Source organism: Peromyscus maniculatus, chromosome 4, assembly GCF_049852395.1.
Source record: "Peromyscus maniculatus bairdii isolate BWxNUB_F1_BW_parent chromosome 4, HU_Pman_BW_mat_3.1, whole genome shotgun sequence".
NCBI classification, from domain to species: Eukaryota; Metazoa; Chordata; class Mammalia; order Rodentia; family Cricetidae; genus Peromyscus; species Peromyscus maniculatus.
The window spans coordinates 10,317,514-10,345,491 of NC_134855.1; the positions used below are offsets into that span (position 1 = coordinate 10,317,514).

Sequence of the window (27,978 nt, forward strand, 5' to 3'; positions counted from 1 at the left end):
ACAGACTGTAGGTCTGAAGCTGTATTTCAGGTGTAGTACAGTGGATAGTAGTAGCATGCTGCTGTTCTTTCTGGAGATAGTATAGGTCCTTGGACCATACCTTGACAGCGTCCTCACTGCCAGCACAGGCCCCACGCTCGATGAGTGAGTTGCCCATGTCAATGACGCCACGGATTCGGTCAGCATTGGCATGCAGTTCTGCCTCAAAGGCTTGGTGCTTCTGGTGCTTGCTCTGAAAATACCAAACCATCATTCAGAGGCAGTTCTTGCCAGGCTTGTCATTAAGGCAAAAAGAGATGCTCAGGAGGGAGGGAGTATGGGAAGGCAAGAAACAAGGCAAGCATTGGTGTTGACAGAAAGCCACCACAGGTTGTGTGGTTGCTATGGTTTGGGGTCTATAGGAACCCAGCAGAGACAAGTTAGGCCAGAAAGGGAGATACACTAGCTCAGGGGCAGTGAGGTAAAAGCCAGTTCTGAACAGCTCACCAGCAGGCTGGGAGCAAAGCCTCAAATTCTGTACTTTTAACATTTGATAGGAGACTGGGGTCAATTTTAGTTCTAAATCTAATCATGTGCCCATGTCACGCTCTGTCTTTACCCCCGGACAGAGTGCTGACCATGTGTGGGCTATCCCCACACCAACAGACAGCAGGACACTCCTGACGGCTGCAGTGGGTCGGTCCTCCCTCTGCTGAGGAAGATTTGCCTTTTCAGGCTCCTATTTGCTATCTGTCATTAATCAAAACACGAGGCTGCTAAAACCCAGTCTATAGGTAGGCTGAATCTTATTTTTGCCAGGAAGAAGAGAGCTGGAGGCCTGGTACAGTTTCTAAGAATGTGTTAAGGAACAAAAGACAATGAAACACGTTAAGAGCTATGATTGTGAGGATACAGTAGCTGTAACACAATTCTGGGAAAAACACAGGGTGAGAAATAGTCTCGGGGAGAATGTTATTGGGAAAGAAAACTAAGAGAGAAAAAACAAACAAAAAAACAAAAACAAAAACAAAAAACCTAAAACCCCAACGAAACAGTTTAGTTGGCCAAGAATTCTGCACCTAATGTTTCATTTCAGAGGCAGTAACTTGTAGGGAGGGACCCTGGCTGCTCAAGCAGCACCAGGACCAACAGGTCTCAGCCGCAGATCCTGACAACACAGGATCTGCTGTCATCACTGCTGGTCCAAACCCGTTTTTCTCTTCCTCAGCTTTATTTCCTCTTCCCAGCTCTGGGACTTTTGAGCCAATATGACAACAGATTATCTTTTTTGTGATCTCCTGAGAAATGTCTGCTTAGATTTGGAAGCACATCTTACTATTCCAGTTCTCTAGGCCAGCACCTCTGGACACCAGCCTGGGTGTGTACTGGATTTACCCCAAGCTAGCCTGCTCTGTCCAGGCTACTTGACACCTTGAGCCCAGGAAAACAAAGTCACAGTCTGCACATAGAAGCTGATATTTCATTTTCAAAAGCACCCCTTGAAAGAAAGTGGACAACTACTGCCCCCAAACCAAACACTGTACAGAACTTGCCTGGATGATCAAGTGGGAAGAAGAGATAGGGACTGCCAGCTAATTACAACAGAGAAAGCCACATCTCACAGGGACACTTGGATGGAGGGTGACTGGGGATTAGAATGATGATGGATGAATAGATACCAGCGGACCATACATGACCACAGTTAACAGTACTCTACAAAATAGAACATAAACCCCAGAGCTCACAAATCTACAACTCTTAAAAACATATAAAACTTACCAGCAGCTTGGAAAGCTACAAAAATAGATTGAAAGAAGAGTTCAGTACACTGATTTGAACATGTCTCAGCTATTCAAGACTCATTCTGCCATCACACTTCCCCAGGAAATTCACATTTGGGAACAGCACAGGAGCAGGACCCTTAGATACATTAGAGCAGACAAGCTTCTAGCTTCTACGGAGACTAGCAAGGGAACAGCTTTCAAATGGCTCTACCAGTAGTGTTTGCCCACTGGCCCAGGGACTCTCCTTAAGCTTCGGCAGGTGCGGATGGTTTTATATGCATACTCCTTTAAAGAGTCTCATTTAACAACTTGACTCTGTAACATGGGCACTTTAGAACAAGCATCCAATGAGTTCAACTCACCTGGATGTTGGTGGGGTCCTTATAGGACTCATCACTTGCTGTCTGTAACTTCTCACTGATCCAGGCCTCAATTTCATCCACATCCCGGCTGAACTGCTGAAGTGTTTGAGATTCTCCAAGTTTTGACCTTTTCTCAATCATCTGGGCTTTCAGGCGGCGCCACCTGCGAGTGAAGATCAAATGTGAGTGTTTTTACCAGAACAGAAGAAGCTGGAGGAGGTGTGGCTTCTCACACATAGGCATTCATCTCCTCAGAGCTGGTGAAGGCCGTCACCATAGAACACCCACCTGTCAAGGACCTCATTGCGACGGTTTGCAATGTCTCCCTTGGCATAGTGGTCAACAGCAATGAGCTGGTCGGCAAAGGCCTGCAGGGCAGCTATCTTCTCCTCCTGAGAACAATCAGGCCAAGAGGTCAGGGTGGGCTGGACAAGGTCTGTCAGCCTGCTAGCTTTCAGAGGAGATGGTTACACTTTGGAACTAACTGGTGGCAGGATCGGAACACACCGACACCTTAGAAGCCAGCTTGATTGTCATCATTACTAGAGCAGGGTTTAGTTCAAGAGGACTTCAGGTCATACTGAGCTGTACAGGTGCTGGGACACCAGCAGATGCCATAACAAATTAGGCTCATCAAATGACCACTGTTCTGTTTTCTACAAAATGGTTTTCAGGTCACAGTTGTTTATCTATTTTGTTCTTTGTTTTAATGAATTAACTTATCAAAACATAAATTTTCACCCTTAAAAAATATTTGTTTTTTTGGCTGGGCTTGGTGGCACACACCTTTAATCTCAGCAGAGGCAGGCTAATCTCTGAGAGCTCAAGGCCTGCACCACACATAACCATTTCCAGGGTAGCCAGGACTAAACAGAAAAAATCCTGTCTCAAAATACAAAATAGAACAAATCTGAGGGCTGGAGAGGTGGCTTAGCCATTAAGAGCACTTGCTGCTCTTGTAGAGGACCTGGGTTTTGTTCCCAGCCACCATATGGCTGCTCCTAAATTATTTTTAACTATGGGTATGTGTTCATGCCTATGTAAGTAGGTACATGTAAACGTTGAATGTAGGTGCCTATAGAGAGAGGCATCAGATCCCCTAGGGCTAGAGTTACACACACTTGTGAACCATCTGATGAAGGGACTGGGAATCAAAATCAAGTAAGTGCTCCCCAAGAGTAGTACATAAGTGATCTTAACCACTCAGTCATGTATCTAGTCCAACTTAATGTTTATTTTTTGAAGTTGGTATGAAAATTTTAGTTGTGCTAAATTTTTTTTGCAGTACTGAGTCCAGGACCCTACAGCCTCCTAGGTAGTAATCTAACACATAACTATACCTGCAACTTGAATAACACTTTTTGTTTTGTTTTGGAGACAGGGTCTCACTATGTAGCCCTGGCGAACCTGAAATTTTCTATGTAGCCCAGGCTGGCCTTGAACTTCAGAGCTCCACCTGCATCTGACTCCTGAATAACATGAATATTAACAAGGCTATTAGTAGCATCTAACTAATACAACCAAGTCAGTAACGTTTTTTAACCTAGTCACTATGATAAGACTGCCACCAAATTGACTCAGGACAAATCCAGACTAGGACCTCATGGTCAGGGCCCACCTGGACATTGATAGCTTTGTCAAAGTCTTCATGTTTTTTGATCAGAGCCTCCACACTGTCCAGCGAGTCTCCTTTGTCTTCTGTGTTTAGGAAGGCCTCCCGGGCAGCCATCCAGTTCTCTGCTTGCTCACAGTCCCGATGGAATAGCTAGAGAGTGGACAGGCAGATGTGAAGAAAAATACGGTCACTGGCAAGAAATGCCTGACGAGAACTCAAATGCACACACCTGCAACTCCAAGCAGTGGTCCAGCATCATTCTGCGCTGAACCCAGGCCTTCTCCAGGTCTGTACGCTCCTGCTCAAGAATATCAAGTTTCTCCTTGATCTCTGGGCTGGCATAGTGCCCATGAGCCAACAGCTGCTGCCCAAACTGCTCAAATGCCTGGAAAGTGCCAGCCCTGGCATCAATTTCTGTGCGGTGTTCCTGCCAAGAGGAGAAAAGTGATGAGGTAACCTGCAGAAGATGCAGACACTAGTGTATCAACCACTGGCTCCCAAGAGGGGGAGGGGAAAAGCCACTAAACCAGCAGGACCTACCTGGTGTCGTTCCAGCAAAGCCTCAGCTCCAGTGACATCCTTGGCTAGCTCATCTGAAGATACCAACCCTCGTATTCCATTGATCCAAGACATGAGGTCCCTAGAAACCAGATCCAGAGAGGAACAACCATTATAGTATCTGCCAACAAGCAGGCCTTCTGCCCAGGAAATGGCTGCACCATTTCTGCCTCAGAAGGTTTATTATTATTAATTTTTAAAATGTCAAAGCTATTTTCATTTATTTATTTTTATTTTATGTGCATTGGTGTTTGCCGTGGGTGTCAAGTCGCCTGGAACTGGAGTTACAGACAGTTGTGAGCTGCCATGTTGGTGCTTGGAATTGACCCAGGTCCCCTGGAAGAACAGTCAGTGCTCTTTAACTACTGAGCCATCTCTCCAGCCCCCAGAGGGTTATTTTAGGTTAACCTAGTCATATACTGAACAGGGCTGGGTCTTATAGCCTCTTGTTTGTGTTACCAATAAAAAAGAAGGCAGCCGGGCAGTGGTGGCACACGCCTTTAATCCCAGCACTTGGGAGGCAGAGCCACGTGGATCTCTGTGAGTTCAAAGCCAGCCTGGTCTACAGAGCTAGATCCAGGACAAGCACCAAAACCACATAGAGAAACCCTGTCTTGAAAACCAAAAAAAAAAGAAGGGGCTCCTTCTCCAGGGTCTAGCAGGGTATGTGTAGTTCTTACCCATCATCAAGCAAACTTCTCTTTGCAATAGATGGAGATCATTACAGAAAACCACAACCCATCAAAATTCAGTCATAAAGCCCAGTCCTAAGGGATACATTCACAATACAACTCCTGCACTTAAGGCCCAGGGACTGTTGCAGAAGAGGGGGCAGAAAGACTATAAGAGCCAGAGGAACGGAGTCTGCTGTGAGACTGTGTTTCCTAGAAATATCAGAAGTTACACCAATAAAGTCTCGGCAAAGTAGCTGCCTAAACATCTAAACATCCCAAAGAAAGACAATGCCAACAAACATGCTAATGTGGAAAGAGAAAAGCTTTCAAGGCTTCAACACTAAATAAAGAAACATAGGCCAGGCAGTGGTGGCCCACACCTTCAGCACTTGGGAGACAGATCTCTGAGTATGAGGCCAGCCTGGTCTACAGAGTGAGCTCCAGGACAGCCAGGGCTACAGAGAAACCCTGTCTTGAAAACAAACAAAAAAACCACAGGCAACTACAGAATGCTGAGATGGAGAGAAATACTCTTCCCAGGGAAGAGCACACTACCCAATACCAAGTGGTCAACCCTGAAGACATATACAAAAAAAGCAACATTGTACAGACTGAGCAGGTTGTATTTAGGAATATATTTATGAGTGTGTATGTAAATACACACAGAGGGAGAGGGGGAGGGAGGGAAAGAGGGAGAAAGAGGCTATGAATTTGAAAGACAGCAAGAGGGAATCCATAGGACTTGCAGGAAAGGTAGAAATGATGTATTTGTATTATAATGTCAAAAAGTAAAAAAAAAAATTTCTTTTATGAAAGGAGAGCTCGACATGGTGGTGTACATCTTTTATCACAGCACGCAGAAGCAGAGGGTCTCTGAGTTCTAGTTCCTAGTCTACAGAGCAAGTTCTAAGACCAGGACTACATAGAGAAACCCTGCCTCGAAAAATAAAAACAAATAAATAAAAAGTAAGAAAGCTTTTGGAAGAAAAAAAACAAAACAAAACCCAAAAACCCACACCAGGATACTTAGTGGCACAGAGGACACAGGTTCAGTTCCCAGCACCCTCATGGTAGCTCACAATCATTGGTCTCTACCTCCAGTTCCAGGGGATTTGGCATCCTCTTCTGATCCCTTCAGACACCAGGCACACAAGTGCTACAGACATACATACAAGTAAAACACACACACACACATACACGTGGGGGAGGGGGAGAGAAAGAGTGCTTACTGCTCCTGTTTTTCCTTTTTCTTTCCTTCTTTTTTTTTTTTTATAAAGAAGATTTGCTTATTTTAATTTTGTGTGTATGGATTGTTTTGCTTGCATGCATGTCTGTGTACCGTGCACAAACCAGAAGAAGGTGTGGGATCCCTTGGATCTGGAATTACAGATTTTTGTGAGGCACCATGTGGGTGATGGAAATTGAACTTGGGTCTACAGTGCTCTTAACTGCTGAGTCATCTCTAGCCCTAAATAATGCTCTTGTAAGCATGTAAGGACCCAAGGTTATTTTCCAGTATTCACATTAGGAAGTTCACAACGACCCACAACTTCAGCTTTGGAGAGTTCAACCCCCTCTGCTGGCCTCCTCAGGTACCTGCACGTATTCCCCCTGCCCCACATGCCATCAAAAACCTGAAGTATTTTATAAAAAGCCAAAAAATAAACAAACCAACCCCTGAATTTCTCACAGGGAAGTGAACCACTGAGGATCGGAGAGATGCCTCAGTGGTTAAGTGTACTTCCTGCGTTTTCAGAGGACCCAAGCCTGGAAAGGGGAGTGGTATCATCTGCTGGTTCCCACCCAAGCAGAGGGAGTGTCTGAGACCACACAAACTCTAGGCAAGCTGTGCATCAGCCACTCAGAAGTATCACATAGACATTAAAAACAGAAGCACTAGATCATGGAAATTTGGTAGATAGAAGCTCCTAGAAAATGAAAGACCACAAACGGTGTAGATACTGCTCCAGGTTGATGGACCCTGGATCAAACAGAATCCCTAGACTCCTAGTTATGAAATTTATATTGGAGACAACCAAGAAAATGTGAGTATGAGTTTGGATTTTTTTGTTGTTGTTTGTTTTTCAAGACAGGGGTTTCACTGTTTAACAGCCTTGGCTATCCTGGAACTCAACTCTGTAGACCAGGCTGTTCTCAAACTCAAGAGATCCACCTGCCTCTGCCTCCCTGGGATTAAAGGCATGTGCCACCATCACCCAGTGGGTTTAGCTATCATTAATGAATTCATGATAGGTGAGATAAGGATAATGCTGGGAGCTACAATCTATTGTTGTTCAGAAAACAAAGGACCCTGTAATTAACGAGAGTGTCACAAAATTAACTGGTAACTACAGGCAACAATACAACAGTTGATTCTGTATGACTCAACTTCTCTGTGACACTATTTTAAATAAAAAAAAGCTGGTAGAAAAGAGTAAGTGTATCTATATTAAGTGAGATATAAAGAAGAAAACACAGTTGGCAAGGTGATGTGGACCTGAGTGTACATGCATATACCCACAGTGCAGAGATTAAAGATTTTTGGTACTTGATAGTTACAATATTCTATATTAAGTGGTTATTTTTATAGTCAAATTGACTATTATAAAGAAGGTCCTATGCACAAAAACCTCTTGAGTGTCACTTGGTGTGCTATTGGAATGAGAATGACTCATACATCAGAATGCTTGTTTTCTGGCTGGGGACTGTTTGGGAAGAATTGGGAGCGTGGGCTAGCTAGCGATGTATCACTGGGGCTAGCTCCACAAGCCCCTCCATTCCCGGTTAGTTCTCTCAGCCTTGCAGCTGTGTCTCCAGATGTGAGCTCTCAGCTACTGCTTCAATGCCATACCTGCTGTTAGGTTCCCCTGCCATGACGGTCACTGACTCTTAATTCTCTGAAACTGTGAGCCCCAAATGAACAGTTTTTTACATAAGTTGACTTGGTGACGGTGTTCTATCACAGAAACATAATTAAGACACTTGGTTTTTACCGGAAATCACTAAGGAAGCGCTGCAGGTCATGGGAGTCACCCAATTTAGCCTTGCGCTGGTCTGCACGCTTCCCTAGGCTGGTCCAGGCCTGGTTTAACTCTGTGCACTTTTCCTTTAAGTCCTCTGCAGATTCAGGGTGGGACTGGATCAGGCGCTGGGCTGTCTCCCCAAGGGAATTCACCTGTAGGCAAAGAGTGCTAAGAATGTCCAGAGAAACAGCTGTACTCAGCCAAGTTTAGGCCTCAGCTTTCCCCAAGCATCTCTTACCTTGTCGCCCAGAGCTGCAAGGTCTCTCTCAAAGCCTTCATGCTTGCGCTGCAGGGCCTGGACACTGGCTAGATCGTGGCCATAATTGTCTGTGTTCAGGGCCTGGTTCTTCTCTTCAATCCATTCTTTGGTTTCGTCAGCATCTCTGCAGTAAGACATATGGTGAGTGTCAAGCACTAGGGCCTTTGTCCCAGGGCAGTCAGAGGAAACCTCTTGTGCTGGCATTTGTGTGTCTGTCATAATTACACACATTCACTCTCAGTAGGATTAACTAGCATCCACTGTGTCTTTTGTTGGTTTGTTGAGACAGGATCTCTGTGTGTAACAGTCCTGGCGGTCTTGGAACTCACTCTGTAGAACAGGCTGGCCTCGAACTCACAGAGGTCTGCCTGCCTCTGCCTCCCAAGTGCTGGGATTAAAGGCATGCACCACCACCGCCCGGCCACATCCACTGTGTCTTAATCGGCTTTGATGTTAAGAGCCCAAACATCAACAAGACATAGCTACTTATGTGAGATTCCACTCAGCAAACCCTATCTATGACGTGCAAAGTCCTCATTTCTTCCTGCCCCAGCCAAACCTCACCTGTGGAACCTCTGTACTTCATGTGCGCTGCCCAAGACCTGGCTACGCTCCTCAGCCAGCTGTTGCAAGGACCGCCAACGTTCATTCAGCTCCTACAGGAGAATGGAAATATCAGCCTTCTTCTAACCTGTTCTGGAACACTCACAACCAGGCCTTAGGAAAATGATTCAACTACAAGTGGCAGGACACCTATAATTTTCCATTTCCGACCTTCCTTGCAAATACACCAGCAGTGTACCACAACAGTGATCTTGTGCAGATCAAAACCAGTAATATACAATAGCCTGAAAAGTCCTCAAATGCCTGACCTAGGAACCTTCTTTGTAACATTGGGAGAAACTAACTTTGTGCTTCTTTCCAAAACATTGGTGCCTTGCACGTGACACCTATGATACAAGTGACACATCTAAGAGTCTTCTCTCAGTACTACGACCAATGAAGTCTTGGGCCAGAGCAGACCTGGGAAAGGTGAGTGCAGGCAGCTGGAAATCCCAGTGAAGGTTTTTAGCATTGCTCTGTGCAGAACTGGATAAGAATGCTTCCCATGGGCTAATGTTTGAATGCTTGGTCCCCATGGTTGAACTGTTTGGAAGAAACTTTCTTCCTTTGTTGGTGGGCGTGTGTCACTGGGAGTTAGAGGCAGGCTCCGAGGTTTCAAAGGATTAGTCATTTGAAGAGTATTCTCTGTGGCCCCTATTTGTAGAATAAGATAAGACTCTCAGCTGTTCCTGCTGCCATTCCACCATGGACTCTAACCTGAAACCTTAAGCCTAATTAAACACTTTTCTTTTATAAATTGCCTTGGTCAGAGTGTTGTCATAGCAATAGAAAAGTAACTAAGACACACTCACACTGAAGTTGGGATCAAAAAACCTGATCAAGCCGGGTGGTGGTGGCACACACCTTTAATCCCAACACTCAGGAGGCAGAGACAGGTGGATCTCTGTGAGCTTGAGGCCAGCCTAGTCTATAGGGAGTTTTAGGACAGCCATGGCTACACAGAGAAACCCTGTCTTGAAAAACCCAAACCCAAACCACAACAACAAAAGAATCCTGATCAAGCTATTTCATGACTCTCGGGATTTGATGAGGATGCCTGAGTATGTTTCTGAGCTCTGTGGAAGTGCGCTTGGTCACAGCATGTCCGCTACTGTAGTCAAGAGAAGGAAAATAGTGAAGAAGAGGAAGGGTAAGCAGGGTAGCTGGTCACCTGTTACCTTTTTTTTTTTTTTTTTAAAGATTTATTTATTTTGTATGCTGTGTTCTACCCGCATGTATGCCTGCACACCAGAATCTCATTACAGATGGTTGTGAGCCACCATGTGGTTGCTGGGAATTGAACTCAGGACCTCTGGAAGAGTAGCCAGTGAGATTTAACTTCTGAGCCATCTCTCCAGCCCCCCCCACCCCTTCTTACCTTGATGGAGTTGAAGGTGGCGACTGTGTGGACCATCAGGCGAGCAGACTGTGAGAGGAGAGCATAGGAAAACCAGTCAAAAGACTTTCCACTCAGAGACAGATCTGCTAGTGCCACCAAGTAGGTCACAACACTCAACCCACGTTACCCTACACAGACATCTGAAGCAGGGGCATTAATAAAAACCCCAACTACTAGAAGAGCATAAGGAAACACCCAGTACATAAGTGGAGTTGGCTGCAGGGTGAGGCATACAAGTGGAGAGTGAAACATTGAAGACAGCTGCTGAAGGAAGGAATGGCAGCCAGAGTCATGAATGTACACTGTATTGTCCATACAAAGACCCCTCCAGAAAACAGTTCTACACATACTGGCTGCTGTGATGGTTTCTTTACTAGTGAGGGACAAAAATCACTCACTCCATGGCTAATGTGGTTCCTAGGCTGTGGTTTCTAACAGTGTCCTGAAGAAAAGAGGACAGTATTCTTGACTGAAAATGGATGCAAGCCAATGAATTAGCTTTCTCCTCCACAATGCAGATACTTGTAAACACCCACAATGCAGACACTTGTAAACACCCAAGGAGCGACAAAATGTGCTATTCCCCCCCCTCCCCAGCTTACAAACAAGAAAACAAAAAACAAAGCAAAAAACTCCTCTTGGCTCCAAGTCTTTCAAGTATGATAAAAGGAGACAGGGCTCAGCTCTGATGCAGAGGAGGGAAGCCATCAAAGCTCCTATGAACCCCAGATGACATGTGGGTATTTGACAGGGTCCAGAGGCAGGGCAATCATCTTCCAACCCTTCTCAGAAACAGGAGACAATTCACAATGATCTCTAAATTTGTGCCAGTGAGATGGTTCAGCAAGCAAGGCAGTTGCTGCCAACTTGATGACCTTTCAACCCCCAGGATCTACACAGTACAAAAGGGAGAACCAACTCCTACAAGCTGTCCTCTGATTTCCATAAGCTCACTGTGGTGGGTGTTCCCACACACATATACACAACAAATGTATAATTAATTGTAAAGCTGTTCTTTTCAGCTAGGCATTGTGGTGCATGTCTTTAATTTCAGCACTTGGGAGGCAAAGGTAGGTGGGTCTCTGAGTTCAAGGCCAGCCTAGTCTATACAGTGACATACTTCCAGATCAACTGTCTCTGTAGTGAGTTCTAGCCTAGCCAGGACTACATGAGACTCTTTTTTAAATCTATTTTCAAAAGAATATACATTGCTAGAAAAGCTTGGCAGAGCATTCAGATAGGAAGTCAACTGCATTCCATTTTGCTATGAGAAAAGTAACAGTGGGACATGAAGAACTGAATCAAATGAGAAAAAGTCCCATGCCTTTTTTTATTTTTTAAACCAAGTTAATAATAGAACCATGAGGGACACTAAGCCTAGGCTGGGACAGCTTAGACAAGATGCCTGAAGAGCACAAGGGTGAGCAGAGAAGGCTAGATTTCCAAGCTGTCTTCTGTCCTGAGAACGTACTTTTATGTAACACATAAGTCTACCTGTAACCGGTTTGTAGCTTAAGATTCAATGAATTACAAGAGTTGAACCAGAAGAGAAGATCCTGTAAAACTAAAGTGTGTCTAGCTGGTGCTGCAGTCTTAGCTGGAAGCACAGTATATCAAGCCTCCTTCCACATTCTCTGGCAGAGCTTTGCTGTTCTGGTGCAGCGCTAACCCTGCACTGGGTGAGTGAAGTCAGCTATGGGGGTAACTTGCTCCTCCCCTTCCTGCTTTAGAGATGGGACCTTCTATACACAGGTTTGCTTGAGTTACAGATCTGGTCACTCAGGTAAGACAGGAGGCCTACTGTCACTCCCATTCTCAGTCCTAGTAACAGACCTACTATCCTCTGCCATCCTGTGGGCTAACACTTGAGAATGGATGACTCCCCAGGTGAGATGTACTCTGGGAACAAGACAGCCCACCCTTATTGGGTCTTCTGCTTCTGTGTATTACACTTGCCAGTTACACAGACAGCAGAATACAGCCACTAAGGTTAGAAGGAGCCCATACCAACCAAGTGAAAGCTCACCACAAGCTGGACACCAAGAAAAAACATAAGGTGCTGCAAGTTCCTGCAAAACACTTGAACTAGTGCAAAAGAGTTCTTACCTTCCATGGGGAGGCCGTCTTGGAATCTGCTTCATCCTAGTCAAAGAAAAAGGAGTCAGGCAGCATGTCATAAGCACAGAACCTTTCCAGTCAGCGACTGTGATCCCAGAGGAAACCCAACAGTTCATCTTCACTACTATGGAACTCAGAGCTGACTACCCAGCAACCAACCTAAGGCTGGCTGAAAGGAATCCCCTAACACATAAAAATCCTCCTCCCCTTTAAGATCTACTTTGTGTCAACGGATGTTTTATCTGCATGTATGTACATGCACCACCTGCAGGCCTGGTGCCCAGGGTGTTCAGCAGAGGGCATCCGATTCCTTGGAATTGAAGTTAAGGATGGTTGTGAGCCACCCATCATGTGAGTGCTAGAACTGATTTCAGATTCTCTGCAAGAGCAACAAGTACTTGTAACTGCTGAGCCAACTCTATAGCTCCCTACTGTTTTTATTTTTTTTTTATGTTTTGGTTTTGCAAGACAGGGTTTCTCTGTGTAGCTTTGCACCTTTCCTGGATCTCGCTTTGTAGACCAGGCTGGCCTCGAACTCACAGAGATCCGCCTGGCTCTGCCTCCCAAGTGCTGGGATTAAAGGTGTGTGCCACCACCGCCTGGCTTATTTTTTTCCAAACACAGTAAAAGATGGAAGGGAGAAATTCAATATAACAGTCATCTTTTTTTTTTTTTGGTTTTTTCGAGACAGGGTTTCTCTGTGTAGCTTTGCGCCTTTCCTGGAACTCACTTGGTAGACCAGGCTGGCCTCGAACTCACAGAGATCCGCCTGCCTCTGCCTCCCGAGTGCTGGGATTAAAGGCGTGCGCCACCACCGCCCGGCTAGTCATCTTTTTTTTAAGTCATATTCATAGAATTCTTTGAAACAAACAAACAAACAAACATAAACAATAAGGGAGTAGTATTAGGGAAAAATTTTTAAAAAGATAAAGATCAAACATGTTTTGGCCAGGTAGATGGTAAGCTCTTATAACCTTAGCATTAGGAGGCTGAGGCAGGATTGTGAATTTGCAGACACTGAGCTATATAATGAGTTCCATGCCAATCTGGGCAACACTCTAGTAACAAGACACCCTCACTTTTGTTCTGGAGAATGGCAGGCAGCATAGATGCCTAGAATTTCTTTTTCACATTCTTACACAACAAAAGGTCTCTGTCATTCAGCAGCTCTTGCCTTTACATTCTTCCCAAGATCTAAATCATTGCCAAGCTTGAGTTCTACATGGAACCCTGTGACTTACCCTGGGCATCATGCCATACACTTCCTACAAGGAGAAGGAAATCGGAGTTAATACAGAGGAAACATGCTTTAGAATGCCATACAATAAATGTAGGTGGAAAGACACAGAAAACACACTGGAAATCTAGCTAGGAAATCACTAGCTAGCAGAACTCCAAATCTAATGCTTATACTTGCAACATTTATCTATTTAAGGAACTTAAGAACTTGAAGCCAATGGCAGCAGACATTTAACTTCCACAGCTCTTTATAGGCTTAGGGAGAGCATAGGATCAAGTGTGAACTACACTGGCCTCAAATCTGTGTTATAGAATGTGGTCTCACTGGGCAGTGGTGGCACACACCTTTAATCCCAGCACTTGGGAGGCAGAGCCAGGCAGATCTCTGTGAGTTTGAGGCCAGCCTGGTCTACAGAGCAAGCTCCAGGACAGGCACCAAAACTACACAGAGAAACCCTGTCTCGAAAACAAACAAACAAAAAAGCAAATAAACAAGCAAATAAATAAATAAATGAACGAGGCCTCTGGGGCTAGGAAGGACTTGAGGAAGAACCTTGGTCCAAGGTCAAGACACCCACCTGCTGCTGCACAGCTTGTACTTCCTCTGCCATCAGACCTTCAGACTCCAGGTCTTCAGCTACTTTGTTAATGTCCTTCAGCCGAGACTCATTGGCTTTCAGATCCTTTGAAGTAAAAGTCACAATAGTTAAATATACAATACAAGTCAGGGGAGGGGACACTGTAAGTCCCTGGCACTGGACAAACACAGAAGCTACAGAGAGAGTAAACTCTTAAGTCATACAGATTACACAATCCATGTGGTCTTCACTTCTGCTGTCAGACCCAAGAAAACCAACTTCTTTTGTTTTGGCATTATTTTTCTGTGTGTGGTGGGTGAGTGTGCCACAGCATACGGATGAGGTTAAGAGGACAACTTGTGCAAGTCAGTTCTCTCCAGCCACTAAGTGGGTTCTGGAGACGGAATTCAGAATAATCTCAGGCTTGGTGGCAAATGCCTTAACCCAATGAGCCATCTCATGTCCTGAGAACTAACCCATCCACCCCCTTTCTTCAGAGACAAGGTTTCTCTGTGTAGCCCTGGCTGTCGTGAACTTGCTCTGTAGATCAGGCTGGCCTTGAACTCACAGAGATCCACCTGCCTCTGCCTCCTAGTCCTGGGATTAAAAGTGTGCACCACCACTGCACCAGTGAGAACCAATACTGAAATATATACATATGGCTAGAGAGATGATTCAGAGGTTAAGAGCATTGATTGCGCTTCCAGAGGTCCTGAGTTCAATTCCCAGCAACCACAGAGTGGTTCACAACCATCTATAATGAGATCTGATGTTCTCTTCTGGCATGCAGGCACACATGCAGAAAGACCACTGGATATATAAATACATAATAAATAAATAGATAAATCTTTATATATATATGTACGTGTACACACACACACACGTATTTATTTTAAAAGGCAGGCAATGATGGTGCCCGCCTTTAATCCCAGCACTCAGGAGGCAGAAGCAGACAGATCTCTGTGAGTTCCAGGTCAGCCTGGTCTACAGAGTGAGTTCCAGGACAGCTAGAACTACACACAGAAACACTGTCTCAAAAAACAAAATAAAACAAGGAAAACAAAAAATTTAAATGCCGAGTTTTTTTTTTTTTTAAACTTTACTCACTTATTGTATGTGAATTGGTGTTTTGTCTACATATATGTCTGTGTACTACATGAGTTACAGGTACAGACAGTCGTAAGCGTGGGTGAGAGGAATCAAACCTGGGTCCTCTGCAAGAGCAGTCAGTACTCTTAACCTCTAAGCCATTTCTCCAGCTCCTTAATTCAAATTATTGGGGCTGGAGAGATGGTTCAGGGGTTAAGAGCACTGGCAGCTCTTCCAGAGGTCCCATGTTCAATTCCCAGCAACCACATGGTGGCTCACAACCATCTGTAATGAGATCTGATGCCCTCTTCTGGTGTGCAGGAATATATGTAGACAGAACATTGTATACATAATAAATAAATCTTTAAAAGAAAAAAATAAAACAATCTATTTAAAAAAAAATTCAAATTATTAATTTTATGTGTATGTTGTTTTGCCTTCATGGGTGTTTATGTACCAAGTTTGGGCCTGGTGTCTGTGGAAGAAGTAAAATGGAGGTATAGATGGTTGTGAGCCCACTATGTGGATTATGGGATCGGAAGCTGGCTGCTGAGCCATGCCTCCAGCTCCAAGAACTAGATATTTACACATCTCTGCAGCCACACTGCAAGCTTCTCATACCTTCTGGAAGTCATCGAACTTTTTCTGCAGCACCTCAACCTGCTCCAAGTCTGCGCCAACCTCTTCACTCGTTAGAGCGGCCTCCTTCTCATTGATCCACTGCTGTAGCTCATTCGCTTCCCGGAACAACATGAACTTCTTACAACTCTTCTCCAACATTCCTTTCCGCTTCTCACCCAGTTCCAGCAGAGACTGATATCTGACAGAAGTCAAGAGGGTGACAAAATGGGCAAGAACCCCAAGATGCTAACACAGGACAACCACTAGGCATCTGAGGTGTGATCCAAGGCATGATTTTGTAATGATGATGCCTAGCAACAAAGGATCAACAAAGGATCAGAGCACACAAAGATGAGGATACTAAGCGCCCAAACTACAGCTTCAGGGATAAGCGCACAGTGCACTGGTCATAACTGGCTGGGGCACACTTATCTCCAGGCCAAGTTTGCAATTATGATGACCACCGAAGCCTGAAACCAAGCACTTAGCACAGAAACAAAATGTTCATGCGACTGCACTGGAGAGATGAGATGAAGCTACACGAAGATGAAACTACATAATACATGTAAGGGATTGTCTTGGTTTTTATAATTCTCTGAGCAACCCCTAAGTGGGAGAAGATATGAGCTTTAACACAGTCCAAGACAGGATATCCCATCTCTGGCCAGTAGGACATTTCCATAGTGATCTGTGTATTTTTCATCAAGTTATTGAAAGAACATCTGGTATGTATACAACTTCATCATCTGCAAGACCTAAGAAGAATCAAAGAATTTTCTAACCCATGTGGACTACGATACAAAAAACTCAGCTGCCACAATCTTTAGAGACACAAAAACAAATCTGATTAAGAAATCAAATTCAAAGTTAAAGAAAAATCTGAAAATCATCACTAAATCTAAGTTTCCCAAACAAATAAAAAAGTGCCAAGATACCAGAGATCAGAGCCCCTCAACCTCTAAGCAGCACTTCACTTCCTCTGAAGACTGCGGCTTTGAAAACTGGCTGCAGGTTTATAGAGGACAGAGCCTGCTCCTGGGTGTCACAAAGCTAGAGTGAACCAACACCATTCCAACACAAGCAGGCAGAAGCAACCGAGGGGAGTAGTTCCACGGAGAGCTCTCCCACAGCCGGCAAAGCTGTGCTACAGACGTGACACGTCCCCTGCACCACCTTTTTCTGAATGGACAGTGCTTTGGAGAAAAGCGGCAGAGGGAGAATGGACAGGTGTAGCAGTGGACATGGGGGCTCAGCGAGGCTCTCAGCCTACTCACAGTTCTTCCACCTGTTTCATACGCAGAGATACACTGCCGGCCTCCTTAGTTATGCGTGTCCTGCACAGAGGGGGTACAGCAAAAGCATGCACACATTAGTGGGGTTAATCCACGGGAATGAAAAGCAGCAGCTCCGACTGGTGCCATGATGGCAGATGCTTGAAGTGGGAAAAATTCAGGAATCATTCAAAAGCTCTCAGAAGCAGCCCAGGCAATGAATAAAAATCACAGTGGAGAAACAGTAGGAAAATTAAATGAGAGGGTTAGTTTACCTCCATGTTCCTGACAGTCTGCTACACTTAAGGCAGCGTTCCCTGTACTGCAAACACTAAACTGCACAGAGCAAGGCCAGGGGACAGAACAGACTTGAAGGACAGTGCTGATTCTAACAGCCAGTTCAGAACACTATCTCCATCAATACTGTGCTCTTTTAGGACCCAGGCCTGTGACAAGAACACAAACTCAAGTGTCCCCTTGTCTATGCAGTAACTGTGAAGAATTGCTAAGTGAACAAATGGTTCTTGTCATTTCAACATCATTAAAGTCAGGAAAGCTCTTATTCTAAGCCCTACTGGACTCAGAAACATTATATCCTGGGTATTTCCCAGGTGCCCAAAGCTGTTGACTTCATTAGCCGAGTAAGGTATGCACTACAGGACAGACATACAGTACAATATGGGGCTTATCTAGATGATGAGGAGAAAACCAGCTTAAAAAATAAATTACATTCTCTGAATCCAAAGCTATGGAAGAGAGAGTAGCCCTCTAGGCAGCTGTCCAAAGGGAGGCAGAGCCAAGGGGTAAGATATCTGAAAATCCAACCCCCAAAGAACCTTGCCTGCAAGCCAAAGGCTAACATTGTTATCAAGTAGTAAAATGCGGGGTAGAAAAAGCAGCCCAGAAGCACAGGAAAAACCAGTGAGATTAAGGTGTTAGTCCAGAATTCGGGCTCTAAAAGGGAAGTTTGTGGGTTAGGAGACTTGAGGGAAACAGAAAGAGTACAAAGGGATCCAGAGACCCCAAGACACTGACTGTATCTGATTTGCGGGTCGGACTAAGCCCTGAGGGTTGTCTAGCCTGTGCTGTGTGTGTTCAAGCCCTTACTGGTTGTCGATTTGCCCCTGGCGCAGCGCAATGCTGCCCTGCTCTTCCAGGAGGTTCTCCCTCGAGGCTGACTGGGCAGGGTCAAGCTTCTTCACATACGCAGCTGGCACAAAACCCTGACGATCATTCACTTCCACTTTCCACCAATCCTAAGGGAGAGAAAAAGAAGACTGAAAGCATATTCTTTTCGTGAGACAGACAGAGCTTACACTGGCCTGTTTTTTTATCTTTTAATTTTGTGTCTCTGTGTGTATGTTACAAGTGTGTGCTCACACGTATGCCCATGGAGGCCAGAAGCATGTGTCAGATTTTCTTGCAGCTGGAGTTACAGGGAGTTGTGAGTCTTTGTGACGTAGTGCTGGGAACTCAACTCCTCTGGAAGAGGAGCAAGTACTCCTAATTGCTGAGCAACCTCTCCAGCACCCAAAACACTGGCCTATTTGCATGCGTGTGTAACAGACACACACAAAGGAGCTCTATTACTTCAAGAAGCCTGTGACAGATTAAAGTCACTCTGCACTGCCACACACGGAGGGTTACAGGTTAAAGATGCAGTTAACCATGGAGGCCAGCCTTCTCATGCGCAGTTAGTTCAAAACTATGCTGTCCAACACTGTAGCCACTATTTGGCTTTTGTACCTTGGAACCAAACTCACCAAGAACTTCAGTTATACTAACTATAATTCAAGTGTCTGCCATATGTGCTTAGAAGTTACCATGGGCACAGCAGACACAGTATTTTAAACCTCACCTTTAAAAGTATGGCAGGGCAACACTGCTCTTGTACAAATTAGGTGGACCAGAGAGTTGGATTTTAGTTTAAAAGATGTTAACAACAGATAAGATTCACAGGTTTCCTTAATCACTAAGGATGGGCAGAACACTTCTTTGACCTTAACTAAGATGGGAAGCAGCATCCCTCATGACCAGTCAAGTATTATGCAAAGGAATAAATCCCTCCCTTCAACGACAGTGTCATACAAGCAAGTGCTAAGGAAGAAAAGCTGATGAACTGGGCAACATTTAATTTGAAGATGAAGTGTATAAGGTGTATCACAGCTGCCCTCAACTACCTGCTAATTTTGAGCTCCAACTATAGTCTAAATGAGTAACCAACAGACAGGCTCAGTAGTATGCAGTGCCTGTCCAGCCTCCATGAGGCCTTGTCTTCCAGGGCCAGCACCATAAACAACCACCACCAACAGTGTAAGTTATGGAGCAAATAAATCATGGCACTAATTGCACATGTCAAGACGCCAGAGGATTGATCTAGTACTTCCCTAGTCATATGTGGCTCTGGATAAATGAAGACTGACTGGGATTTTGATAAAGTAACACTCTTCTCTTCCCATTTTACCCAAGGATATCCAGCAGAGAACATACTCCACAGTGCTGATGTACCCAACCCTGGCCATCCTGTGCCTTGCCTTGTTAGTGCTGTTGAGCAAGGTGAGGATATCCCCTTTCTTCATGGTGACCTCACGGGGGCTCTTCTCCTGATAGTCATAGAGAGCCAAGACTAGCTCTTTCCCGGTCTCATCATCCATCGGGGCTACTTGTTGCTAACAATCCAAAGGAAAGGCAAAATGATTAAATGTCACTCATAATATATCACCAAGCACACAACAGTCCAACTTCAACAGATATATTAAATACACACTTATGAGAGTTCTCTTTTTTGTTTTTGAGACAGGGTCTCTCTCTATGTGGCCCTGAAACTTAAAAAGAACTTTGTAAAGAGCCAATCCTATTTTAGTAGTTATATAGACCAAGCTGGCCTTAAACTCATTCTGGAGATCTGTCTGCCTCTGCCTCCTGAGTGCTGAAATTAAACATTTGTGCCACTACATCCAGCTCCTTCAGAGTTCTTTACTGAAACTACCAAAAAAGATTTGTTCAAGCTGTTGAGCATTAAAACAAATATATGACTGAAAAATCCAGATATGGTGGCTCATGCGTATAAATAAAATACTTGAGAAGCTAAAAGGGAAGAATTAATTAGTCTGAGGCCTACCTGGACTATAAAGTGAGACCTTGTTATTGAAACACCAAAAGGGGGGTAGAGTTAACCAAACAAAAAGTCTCCTCAATTAAATGTGCCTGACTGTAGACCTTTGTGTGAGAAGAATGTTGCCCATAGCAGGTATGGTGACATGTGCCTTTAATCACAGCACTCCAGCAAACAAAGTAGAGGCAGGCCATTTACTCAAGTTTGGGGCCAGCCTGGTCTACATAGTGAGACCCTGTCACAAACAAATGCAAAGAATACTACCCACGGCCTTAAATGTCTGTCAATTTCTCTTGCCTCATCATGGGCCCTCAGTACTCTAGAACTAGAACGGCAGCACTACTTACCCGGCATGACTGAGCCTGCTCCCGCAAAGCCTGGATGCTGCTGCCATAGGCACTGAGATCAGACATCAAAGCTTCATGCTTCTTGAGCAGAGCCTGAAACATACACATGGAGACATACCTTGTCTGTCTTCAGAGGCCCCTTGCCATAAGAAGACATGACTGCTAGCTGTTCTGTATTCTCCTAATTTTTTTATATTTTGTAAAATATATTTTTAAAATTGTTTGAGAACACCATACAATAGTAGTGCACCTACATCTCCACTCCCCTCTCCCCTTCGACTACTCCCACACTTCCCTCCTTTTCTACAATTACTATTCTCTCTCTCCCCTGCAAGTACGCATGCATGCACGCACACACCCTACTGAGTACATTTATTGCTGCACATATATCTATTTGTGTCCGGGGCTGACCACTTGTGACTGGACAACCTACATGGGAGCTTGTCTCTGGAGGAAACTGATCACTACTAGCTTTTCATCTAGGGGTAGGACCTTGTGGAATGTTCCCCATTCGTGTTGGCTTATACTTCTTCATGTGTGTGCACACACAGTGGCACATGCATGGAGGTCAGAGGACAACTTGCAGAAGTCAGATCTATGACTCACTATATGGGCCTGGGTACTGAACTCAGGTCAATGGACTTGGCACAAGTGCTTTTACCCACTGAGCCATCTTGCCAGCCTGTCTACTGCTGAGTTACAATCTTCTCTTTCCCCCTGCTTTACCTGGTTACAAAGTATGTGAAATATGCAGACACCCACAGAACCGTTATCTCACATACCTGGGGATCCCTTTTTACAAGGCTACTTTGTCACTCCCCACTAACACATCTCCTGCCATCTCCTGCGTTTTCGTTCTCTGTGAAGGCTCAACTCACCTACGGAGGGTTTTGGCACTGGGAATGGAATCCAGAACTGTGTAGATGCTACACCAGTGCTTTACCACTGGGCAGTGGCCCCAGATCTCTCATTCTGTTTTTGACAAGACTGTCAAGAGGTAGGTCTGGAGACAACCGTCTCAGACCTTCATGAATCAAACATAAGAGTTACAGTAAAACAACAGATGATCAGCAAAAAGGGTACATGTGTGTTGGTGTATGCACTGGGTGTTGCATGTACATGCACTGCTAAGTTTACAAAAGGTGTCAGTGTTGGTTGGCATTCTTGCGTAAGATGGTCTGACTACATGTCTGCATTCACATGATGAAGAATAAATGTGACGTAACAGTTGAAGGTGGGTAACAAGCAGTCTTTTCTTTGGTCCTGAATTTCCAAAATAAAAACTAAAGAAGATTCCTAAACACCTTAAAAAGCAGCTGCAGGATACTTTCCCTTTCCTACAACACCTTTTCCACTACTTTGCTTTCTACTCTAAGGCCGGGCCCATTTCCCAAATACATGTGATGCTCAGGTCTGAGATACCTCAGCAGAGTCCTCATCCTTCCCATAGTCGGTACTGCCCACAATGGGCTCCTTCTCCCGCATCCAGGACTCAGCCTCGTTGGCATCGGCAAAGTACTGCTGGGCCTGCAGCGAGTCCTCTAGATCTTGCCTCCGCTGGGAGGCTTTGGCTTTCAGTGCCTCCCACTTCTGGTTGAGCTCACTCAGTTTGGCCTTCACGTCCTCGGCAGCAAAATGGCCTGAAGGGATGAGAGTGAGAAGCACACTGAGTGACAGCAAACCTCCCAGATGAGGCCTGGTCAGAGCCACTGACAGATCAAGACGGGGCTCAGCCTCGGCCTCCCTGGCTGGGTCCAGGTCCATGTACTGAGCCAAGAGGGTCAAGACATAAAGAACAACACCAGGTCTAGTCACTGACCACACTTACTCACCTTCCTCCACCATGGCATTTCCCTTCTGTGTCACCGCTTTGATGCGGGGTTCATGCCCAGCAATTTCTGCTTGTAAAGCTTGATGTTTCTTTAGCAGATTCTGGACTCCAATTAGATCTTTGCCTAAAAGCAAAATCCATTTTCTTGTCAACCGGCATTGAACTGACACCGCGGGCTCCCAGCAGTGCTGCAGTCCAGGGGCCTAAACTTCATCTCACTCCCTGACAGAATCCTTTATGCTATGGGACGCTGCAGTGGCATGGTGCTGCCTGGGACGGACAGACTAACCTCTATTAGTGGATGCAGCAATAGGCTCTTTTTCTCGAATCCAGGTTTCCTCATCTTCCACATCCCGGAAGAGCTGCTGCAGACGAAGAGAATCTGCCAGCTTCTGCTTCCGGGCCACCATTGGTTCTTTGAGAGCCTCATAGCGAGCCACAAGGGCCTCTTGCTTCTTCTTAATGTTTTCGGCATCGAAATGGCCAGCATCTTGGAACTGGCGGGCCTGAATTGTGATGCCATCAATTCGATCCTGGGAACAGGATGATAAGGTTTGAAAACTGCAACCAACTCCCAGAGACTCTGCTCTGTACATCTCCAGCCTATTATTTGGTGTGAGGATTCATCAGACACCAAGAAAAGTTAACATGGTGCTTGCCCTACCCTGAGAATATTTGTTCTGCCATGGCCTTCCCTCATTCTAGGCTCCCGGAGAGCACTCAGGGAAAACACTTTGAGTAGAAGTATGTAGAGTCCTGTAAGACAGCCACGTATTTCATCCTCCCCTCAACAGTCCCGTCGAGAAATGCTCAACATCCATCATTCTCCCATTCAGCACTGCCTTGCCCCACCACAGGTCCCACTCCCCACTCCACCTGGTGGGCAGCCACATCTGCCTCGAGCAGGGCGTGCTTCTTCTGGAGGTTCTGGACATTGGTGAGGTCTTTGCCATAATCATCTGAAGCCAAGTGACCTTCGACTTCATACAGCCACAATTCAATGTCCTCAACATTGCGATTAAATTGCTGCTGCTGGTTGGCTTCACGGAGCTTTATTCCTGTTCAAGGGAGTGGGTTTAATTTTCTGTTAGAAATGTGATTCATTAATACTGATCATGAGGCATGATGGAGGACTATGGTGAGAATCTTAGTTACTGTCCAGTTTTACTGAACAGGTGAAAGAAAACCTCTAGTATGACCTCATTTTACAGGCTAATTGGAGGCTGTCTGGAAAGCATCTTTAGTTTTATGAGATACTACTCCTGGCTCACAGCTAATCTGTGATTTTAAGTGAGAAGGCTCAATTGATTCCCTTTAGTCTCTCTAACCAACCACTACCTTCAATCACACTTACTAAATGATCAAAGTATTGAGAATCCAAGCCAAGTAATACCTACATAGCAACAATCCTTAACAGCAAAACTATCCCTCTACCCTTCCTGAGTGCTATCTAGTCCTAGAACGCTGAGCCAAAGAGGAATGTTCAGTTTCCCAAATGTACCTATCACCAAACACTTTTCTACTTTCTCCTACCTTTCAGTTCTGTGGCCTCTAGAAGTTTCTTCCACAAACTGATGACCTCATTCATACGAGTTGCTACTTCTTCCTTGGCATAGTGGTTGACATCGATCAGCTTTTGCCCAGCTTTCTCTAGGGCATCAATACGGCTCTGGTTGGCTGAAAGCTCAGCTTCAAAAGCCTGATGCTTCTGGACTTTGCCTTGCAGGTTGGATGGGTCCTGCCAATCAAAACAAGAGAGTTCTGCTTTAAACCTGAGTATGCAGAGTTACTTCATGTCCATAAAGGAGTCAGCATATGTTAGCTAGTGTGGTTAGTGGAACCCTTTGTTAATTTTTTGTTTTGTAGCTCCAACTAGTTTTAGAATAGGTTATTTAGCTTACACAAGCACCACGTGACAAAACTGATGGTACATTACTTTATACGCCTCGTCGGTGGCAGTTTTCATCTTCTCGTTGACCCAGCTTTTGAGCTCATCAGAATCACGGAAGAACTGCTGCAGGTGGAAGGAATCGGCCAGCTGGGCCCGGCGGTGCATTGCTCGCTCATGGAGGGCATTTCGGCGGCTGAGGAGCTGAAAGACAGGGACCATGGGATTTTACAGTTTATACTCCCCAAAAGGTGGCCAGCTCAACTGAACTGCAACAAATATCTCAGAAAGGGAACCTGTACTCTATAAGAAAGGAGCACAATAAGCCCAGGGAACTCACAGCATCTCGGCGAGTAGCCACGTCCTCCATTGCGTAGTGGTTATTTTGGATCAGCTTGGTTGCAAACTCATCCAGTGCCTAGAAAGGAAGGCAAGAGTGGTCACTAAGCACCTCGACCCTAGCCTAGGCTACAGAGAAAAGAGAAAACATCCTAATCTTAACAGTCAAGGTCTGCATTGAGCCATGCACCCACCACTGGGCCCAGTTGGCTGATTATGCTCACCTGCAGGCATGTCCAACCTGTGGCTCATGAGCTGCATGTACCCTAGGATAGCTATGAATTCGATCTAACACAAAATCCTAAATGTAAAAGGTTATGAGAATGAGATCTCTTTTTTTTTAACTTGTAAGTATCTGGTTCTCAAGAGTGAGCTCTTACGGACACAGACATCACTGCTTGATGTTATGAAAGAGCACAAGACTGCTCATTCTCCTCAAGTGTGCAGACATCAACTGCTGCAGGAGCCCCTCACACGTTTCTTTATGGGACGAGCACGTGCTGCCTTACTCTGATTTAGTGTCAGTCAAAGGTGTATCTGAGTTTGGAGGTTCCCATCAAGTGATTATGCTCCATAAAGCTGTGTTACGTGTACAAGAAGATCGAATGATCTCATCATGAGGTCTTACATATATATTCCTGGGAGTACTGTGTGGACAGCTCCCAAACCTTTTAGAAAGGGATTGTTTCCTCTGTGGACCACATGACAAGAAGGGTCTTACTGTGATTTTTTCTTCCTGGGCACTGAGGGATTTCTCAAAGTCCTCATGCTTCTTCAGAAGAGCTTCCACACTGTCTAAGGAGTCACCCAAGTCCTCGTTTAGCAGGAAGGCCTGGAGAAAGGAAAGCCAGAGTGCAGCATCAGGGACTGCTCCTTCATCTGCAGCCCCAAAGCAAAAGCACACTTTTGGCAAAACACAGACAGGGAATATTTTATGGCAACTAGGCTTCTGAGACACTACTGCAAAGTCTGGTCTTTTATATGCTTTCAAAAATCAACCAGGAGGCTGGGGGGCGGGAGGAGGGGGAGAAGGGGGGGGTCTGCAGTTGGTATGTAAAATAAATAGAAAATTTCTTTTCTTTTCTTTTTTTAAATTCAGAGCTGAGGACTGAACCCAGGGCCTTGCGCTTGCTAGGCAAGCACTCTACCACCGAGCTAAATCCCCAACCCTGAAAATTTCTTAATAATAATAATAATAATAATAAAAACCCTTAAAACATTGTCATATAGTAACTGATATAGTGTTTAAAAAAAAAAAATCAACCAAGAGGGGGATGGAGAAATGGCTGAGTGGTTAAGAGCACTGGCTGCTCTTCTAGAGGACCTGGGTTCAATTCCCAGCAACCACATGGCAGCTCATAACTGTCTGTAACTCCAGTTTCAAGCGATTGAGCACTCTCACACAGACATACATATAGGCAGAACACTAATACACATAAAAATAGGAATAAATAAATAATTTTAAAAAATTAACCAGGAACACTTAAAAGAGTCCTTACCGTATATTCTACCAAACATTTTCTAACTATTTCTTTTAGGGAGGAAAGATATTGAGACAAGGTCTCACTGTGCAGTCCAGATGCTCTTTCACTTTCTAAGCAGCTCAGCTGGTCTCAAACCTGTGACCCTCTAGCCTTAGCTTTCTGAGTACGAATGCAAACAGGTACCAACCCCAGCTCTCACATAGCTCTTGCAGCTTCTCTTACATTCAGATTACACACGAGGCTAAATTCTAATTTTTTAGAAACCCTTTTTGTACGGCACAAATCTTTTCTAAGTGCCTTCCTGTCTTAGCAATGTCACAGGCAGACAGGGGCAAAAGAAGCCTGCTCAGTTCCCTTCCTCACTCTATCCAATGCTGAAATGGCTCTGATGTCCTGAAACAAATTCAGCACTTGCTGGAGAGGGAGGGCATGACTTGTCCTTCCCTGGTAGGGCTCCTGATGAGCATTACCTCCTGCTTGCTCATCCAGTTGTCCACCTGCTCAGTGTCACGGTAGAAGAGCTGCAAGTCCATGCACTGCTCATACTGCTGCCTCCGAAGCTCCCACAGCTCCAGTAGGGTGGTTCTCTCCTCTGAGAGGATGCTCAGCTGGAGGAACAGGAAGCAAAGTTACCTTCCACCTTCTGGGAGACTCAGAGCTGCTCATGCTAGGCTTTAGGCATTTTCTTTGTGTGATAGCACTTAATGTATATAAGCTTATCGTGAGAAATATACAAATATTACAGAACCAGCATGTGTGTATTATCTACAAGAACCCCATCCTGACTAACCTAGAGTTTACTGTCATATTATCATAAACATTCTAGGTAAAAATGCCAAGATGACTTGTAGATAGATGAAAGACTCTGATACCATGTACAGAGGATGGATTGTCAAATGAGAGCTGTCAATTGAGTGGGCATCCCAAACCTGTTAGGTTCATTCATGAATGCCTGAGACACTTTACAATTTGTTTCCTATTTGTTCCAACTACTAGTGTGTCACATATGCCTGAAGGTTAAAAGAATAAAAAAAAATAAGTCTCTTGGTCTAATATATTACACATACAAATTTCCCCGCTCCAAGACAGGCTCTATATAGTCCTAGATGGTCTGGAACTTGCTATGTAGACCATGCTGACCTCAAACTCACAGAGATCTGCCTGCCCGCCTCTTCCTCCCCAGTGCTGTGATTTAAAGGTGTGTGCCACCATGATCAGCCACATGTATCTTTTTTAAGTCTCTATAGGAAAAAGCTGCCCCTTAGTGGCAGAATCTTGGGCTAATGCATGTTTCTCAATGGATGGTGGCCCTAGCCGGTCACAGGGATAGAGAAGCATCCTCTGGTCCTGGCTTTCTCTTTAAAAGCCCCTTTTCACTCTCTTACCTTCTCCCTCACTTCATCAGAGGCATAGTGACCAGCTGCAAGCAGAGCCTGCCCAGACTCATCGGCAGACTTGAAGCTATCTTCATGAGCATCGATCTCTCCCTGCAGAGAAAGAGAGAGAGCATCTTTTGGGGGAGGGTGGGAGTGGGGAGGGACGGGTGGCAGAAATTCAATACCAAGTTGTTGAATTTCAAACACCCAGTAACAAGTGAGATGGCTAAGAAAAGAGAGAGAGCGGCAGATTTAAAGTGCTGTCTGTCAACATCAGCTTTGGAAACCAAATATGAAAATAATTATCTGCCAACCAAGAAGGGCTTGCCACCAGCCCCGCAGGCCACATGTCATTAATCAAGCCGCCACATGTTCACATAGATCCAAGCCCTCCTATTTACTGGTCCTTCTTCTTTTTTATGCCAT

The 27,978-nt window shown here is 45.0% G+C and overlaps 1 protein-coding gene across 8 annotated transcripts in view; it reads right to left on the reverse strand.

Moving 5' to 3' along the window:
- Sptan1 (spectrin alpha, non-erythrocytic 1) overlaps positions 1-27,978 on the reverse strand; it is a 70,877-nt gene that overhangs the window by 18,030 nt on the left and 24,869 nt on the right. For 2 of the 8 annotated variants that reach the window (XM_076569024.1, XM_042274987.2), the window contains exons 10-38: positions 27,562-27,663; positions 26,647-26,784; positions 25,414-25,524; positions 24,694-24,771; positions 24,402-24,557; positions 23,999-24,203; positions 23,342-23,523; positions 22,755-22,998; positions 22,467-22,589; positions 22,057-22,274; positions 20,635-20,727; positions 19,707-19,841; positions 18,280-18,428; positions 17,176-17,235; positions 15,902-16,100; positions 14,192-14,296; positions 13,616-13,639; positions 12,363-12,398; positions 10,236-10,283; positions 8,819-8,910; positions 8,234-8,378; positions 7,966-8,147; positions 4,281-4,380; positions 3,970-4,167; positions 3,744-3,890; positions 2,414-2,517; positions 2,126-2,288; positions 1,759-1,773; positions 101-232 (exon numbers count right to left, since the gene is read on the reverse strand). In XM_076569024.1, the coding sequence (XP_076425139.1) occupies positions 101-232; positions 1,759-1,773; positions 2,126-2,288; positions 2,414-2,517; positions 3,744-3,890; positions 3,970-4,167; positions 4,281-4,380; positions 7,966-8,147; positions 8,234-8,378; positions 8,819-8,910; positions 10,236-10,283; positions 12,363-12,398; positions 13,616-13,639; positions 14,192-14,296; positions 15,902-16,100; positions 17,176-17,235; positions 18,280-18,428; positions 19,707-19,841; positions 20,635-20,727; positions 22,057-22,274; positions 22,467-22,589; positions 22,755-22,998; positions 23,342-23,523; positions 23,999-24,203; positions 24,402-24,557; positions 24,694-24,771; positions 25,414-25,524; positions 26,647-26,784; positions 27,562-27,663 (3,684 nt within the window). The remainder of the gene's footprint in view (positions 1-100; positions 233-1,758; positions 1,774-2,125; positions 2,289-2,413; positions 2,518-3,743; positions 3,891-3,969; positions 4,168-4,280; positions 4,381-7,965; positions 8,148-8,233; positions 8,379-8,818; positions 8,911-10,235; positions 10,284-12,362; positions 12,399-13,615; positions 13,640-14,191; positions 14,297-15,901; positions 16,101-17,175; positions 17,236-18,279; positions 18,429-19,706; positions 19,842-20,634; positions 20,728-22,056; positions 22,275-22,466; positions 22,590-22,754; positions 22,999-23,341; positions 23,524-23,998; positions 24,204-24,401; positions 24,558-24,693; positions 24,772-25,413; positions 25,525-26,646; positions 26,785-27,561; positions 27,664-27,978) is intronic. The other 6 variants (XM_076569026.1, XM_076569021.1, XM_076569027.1 and 3 more) reach the window with 3 other exon arrangements.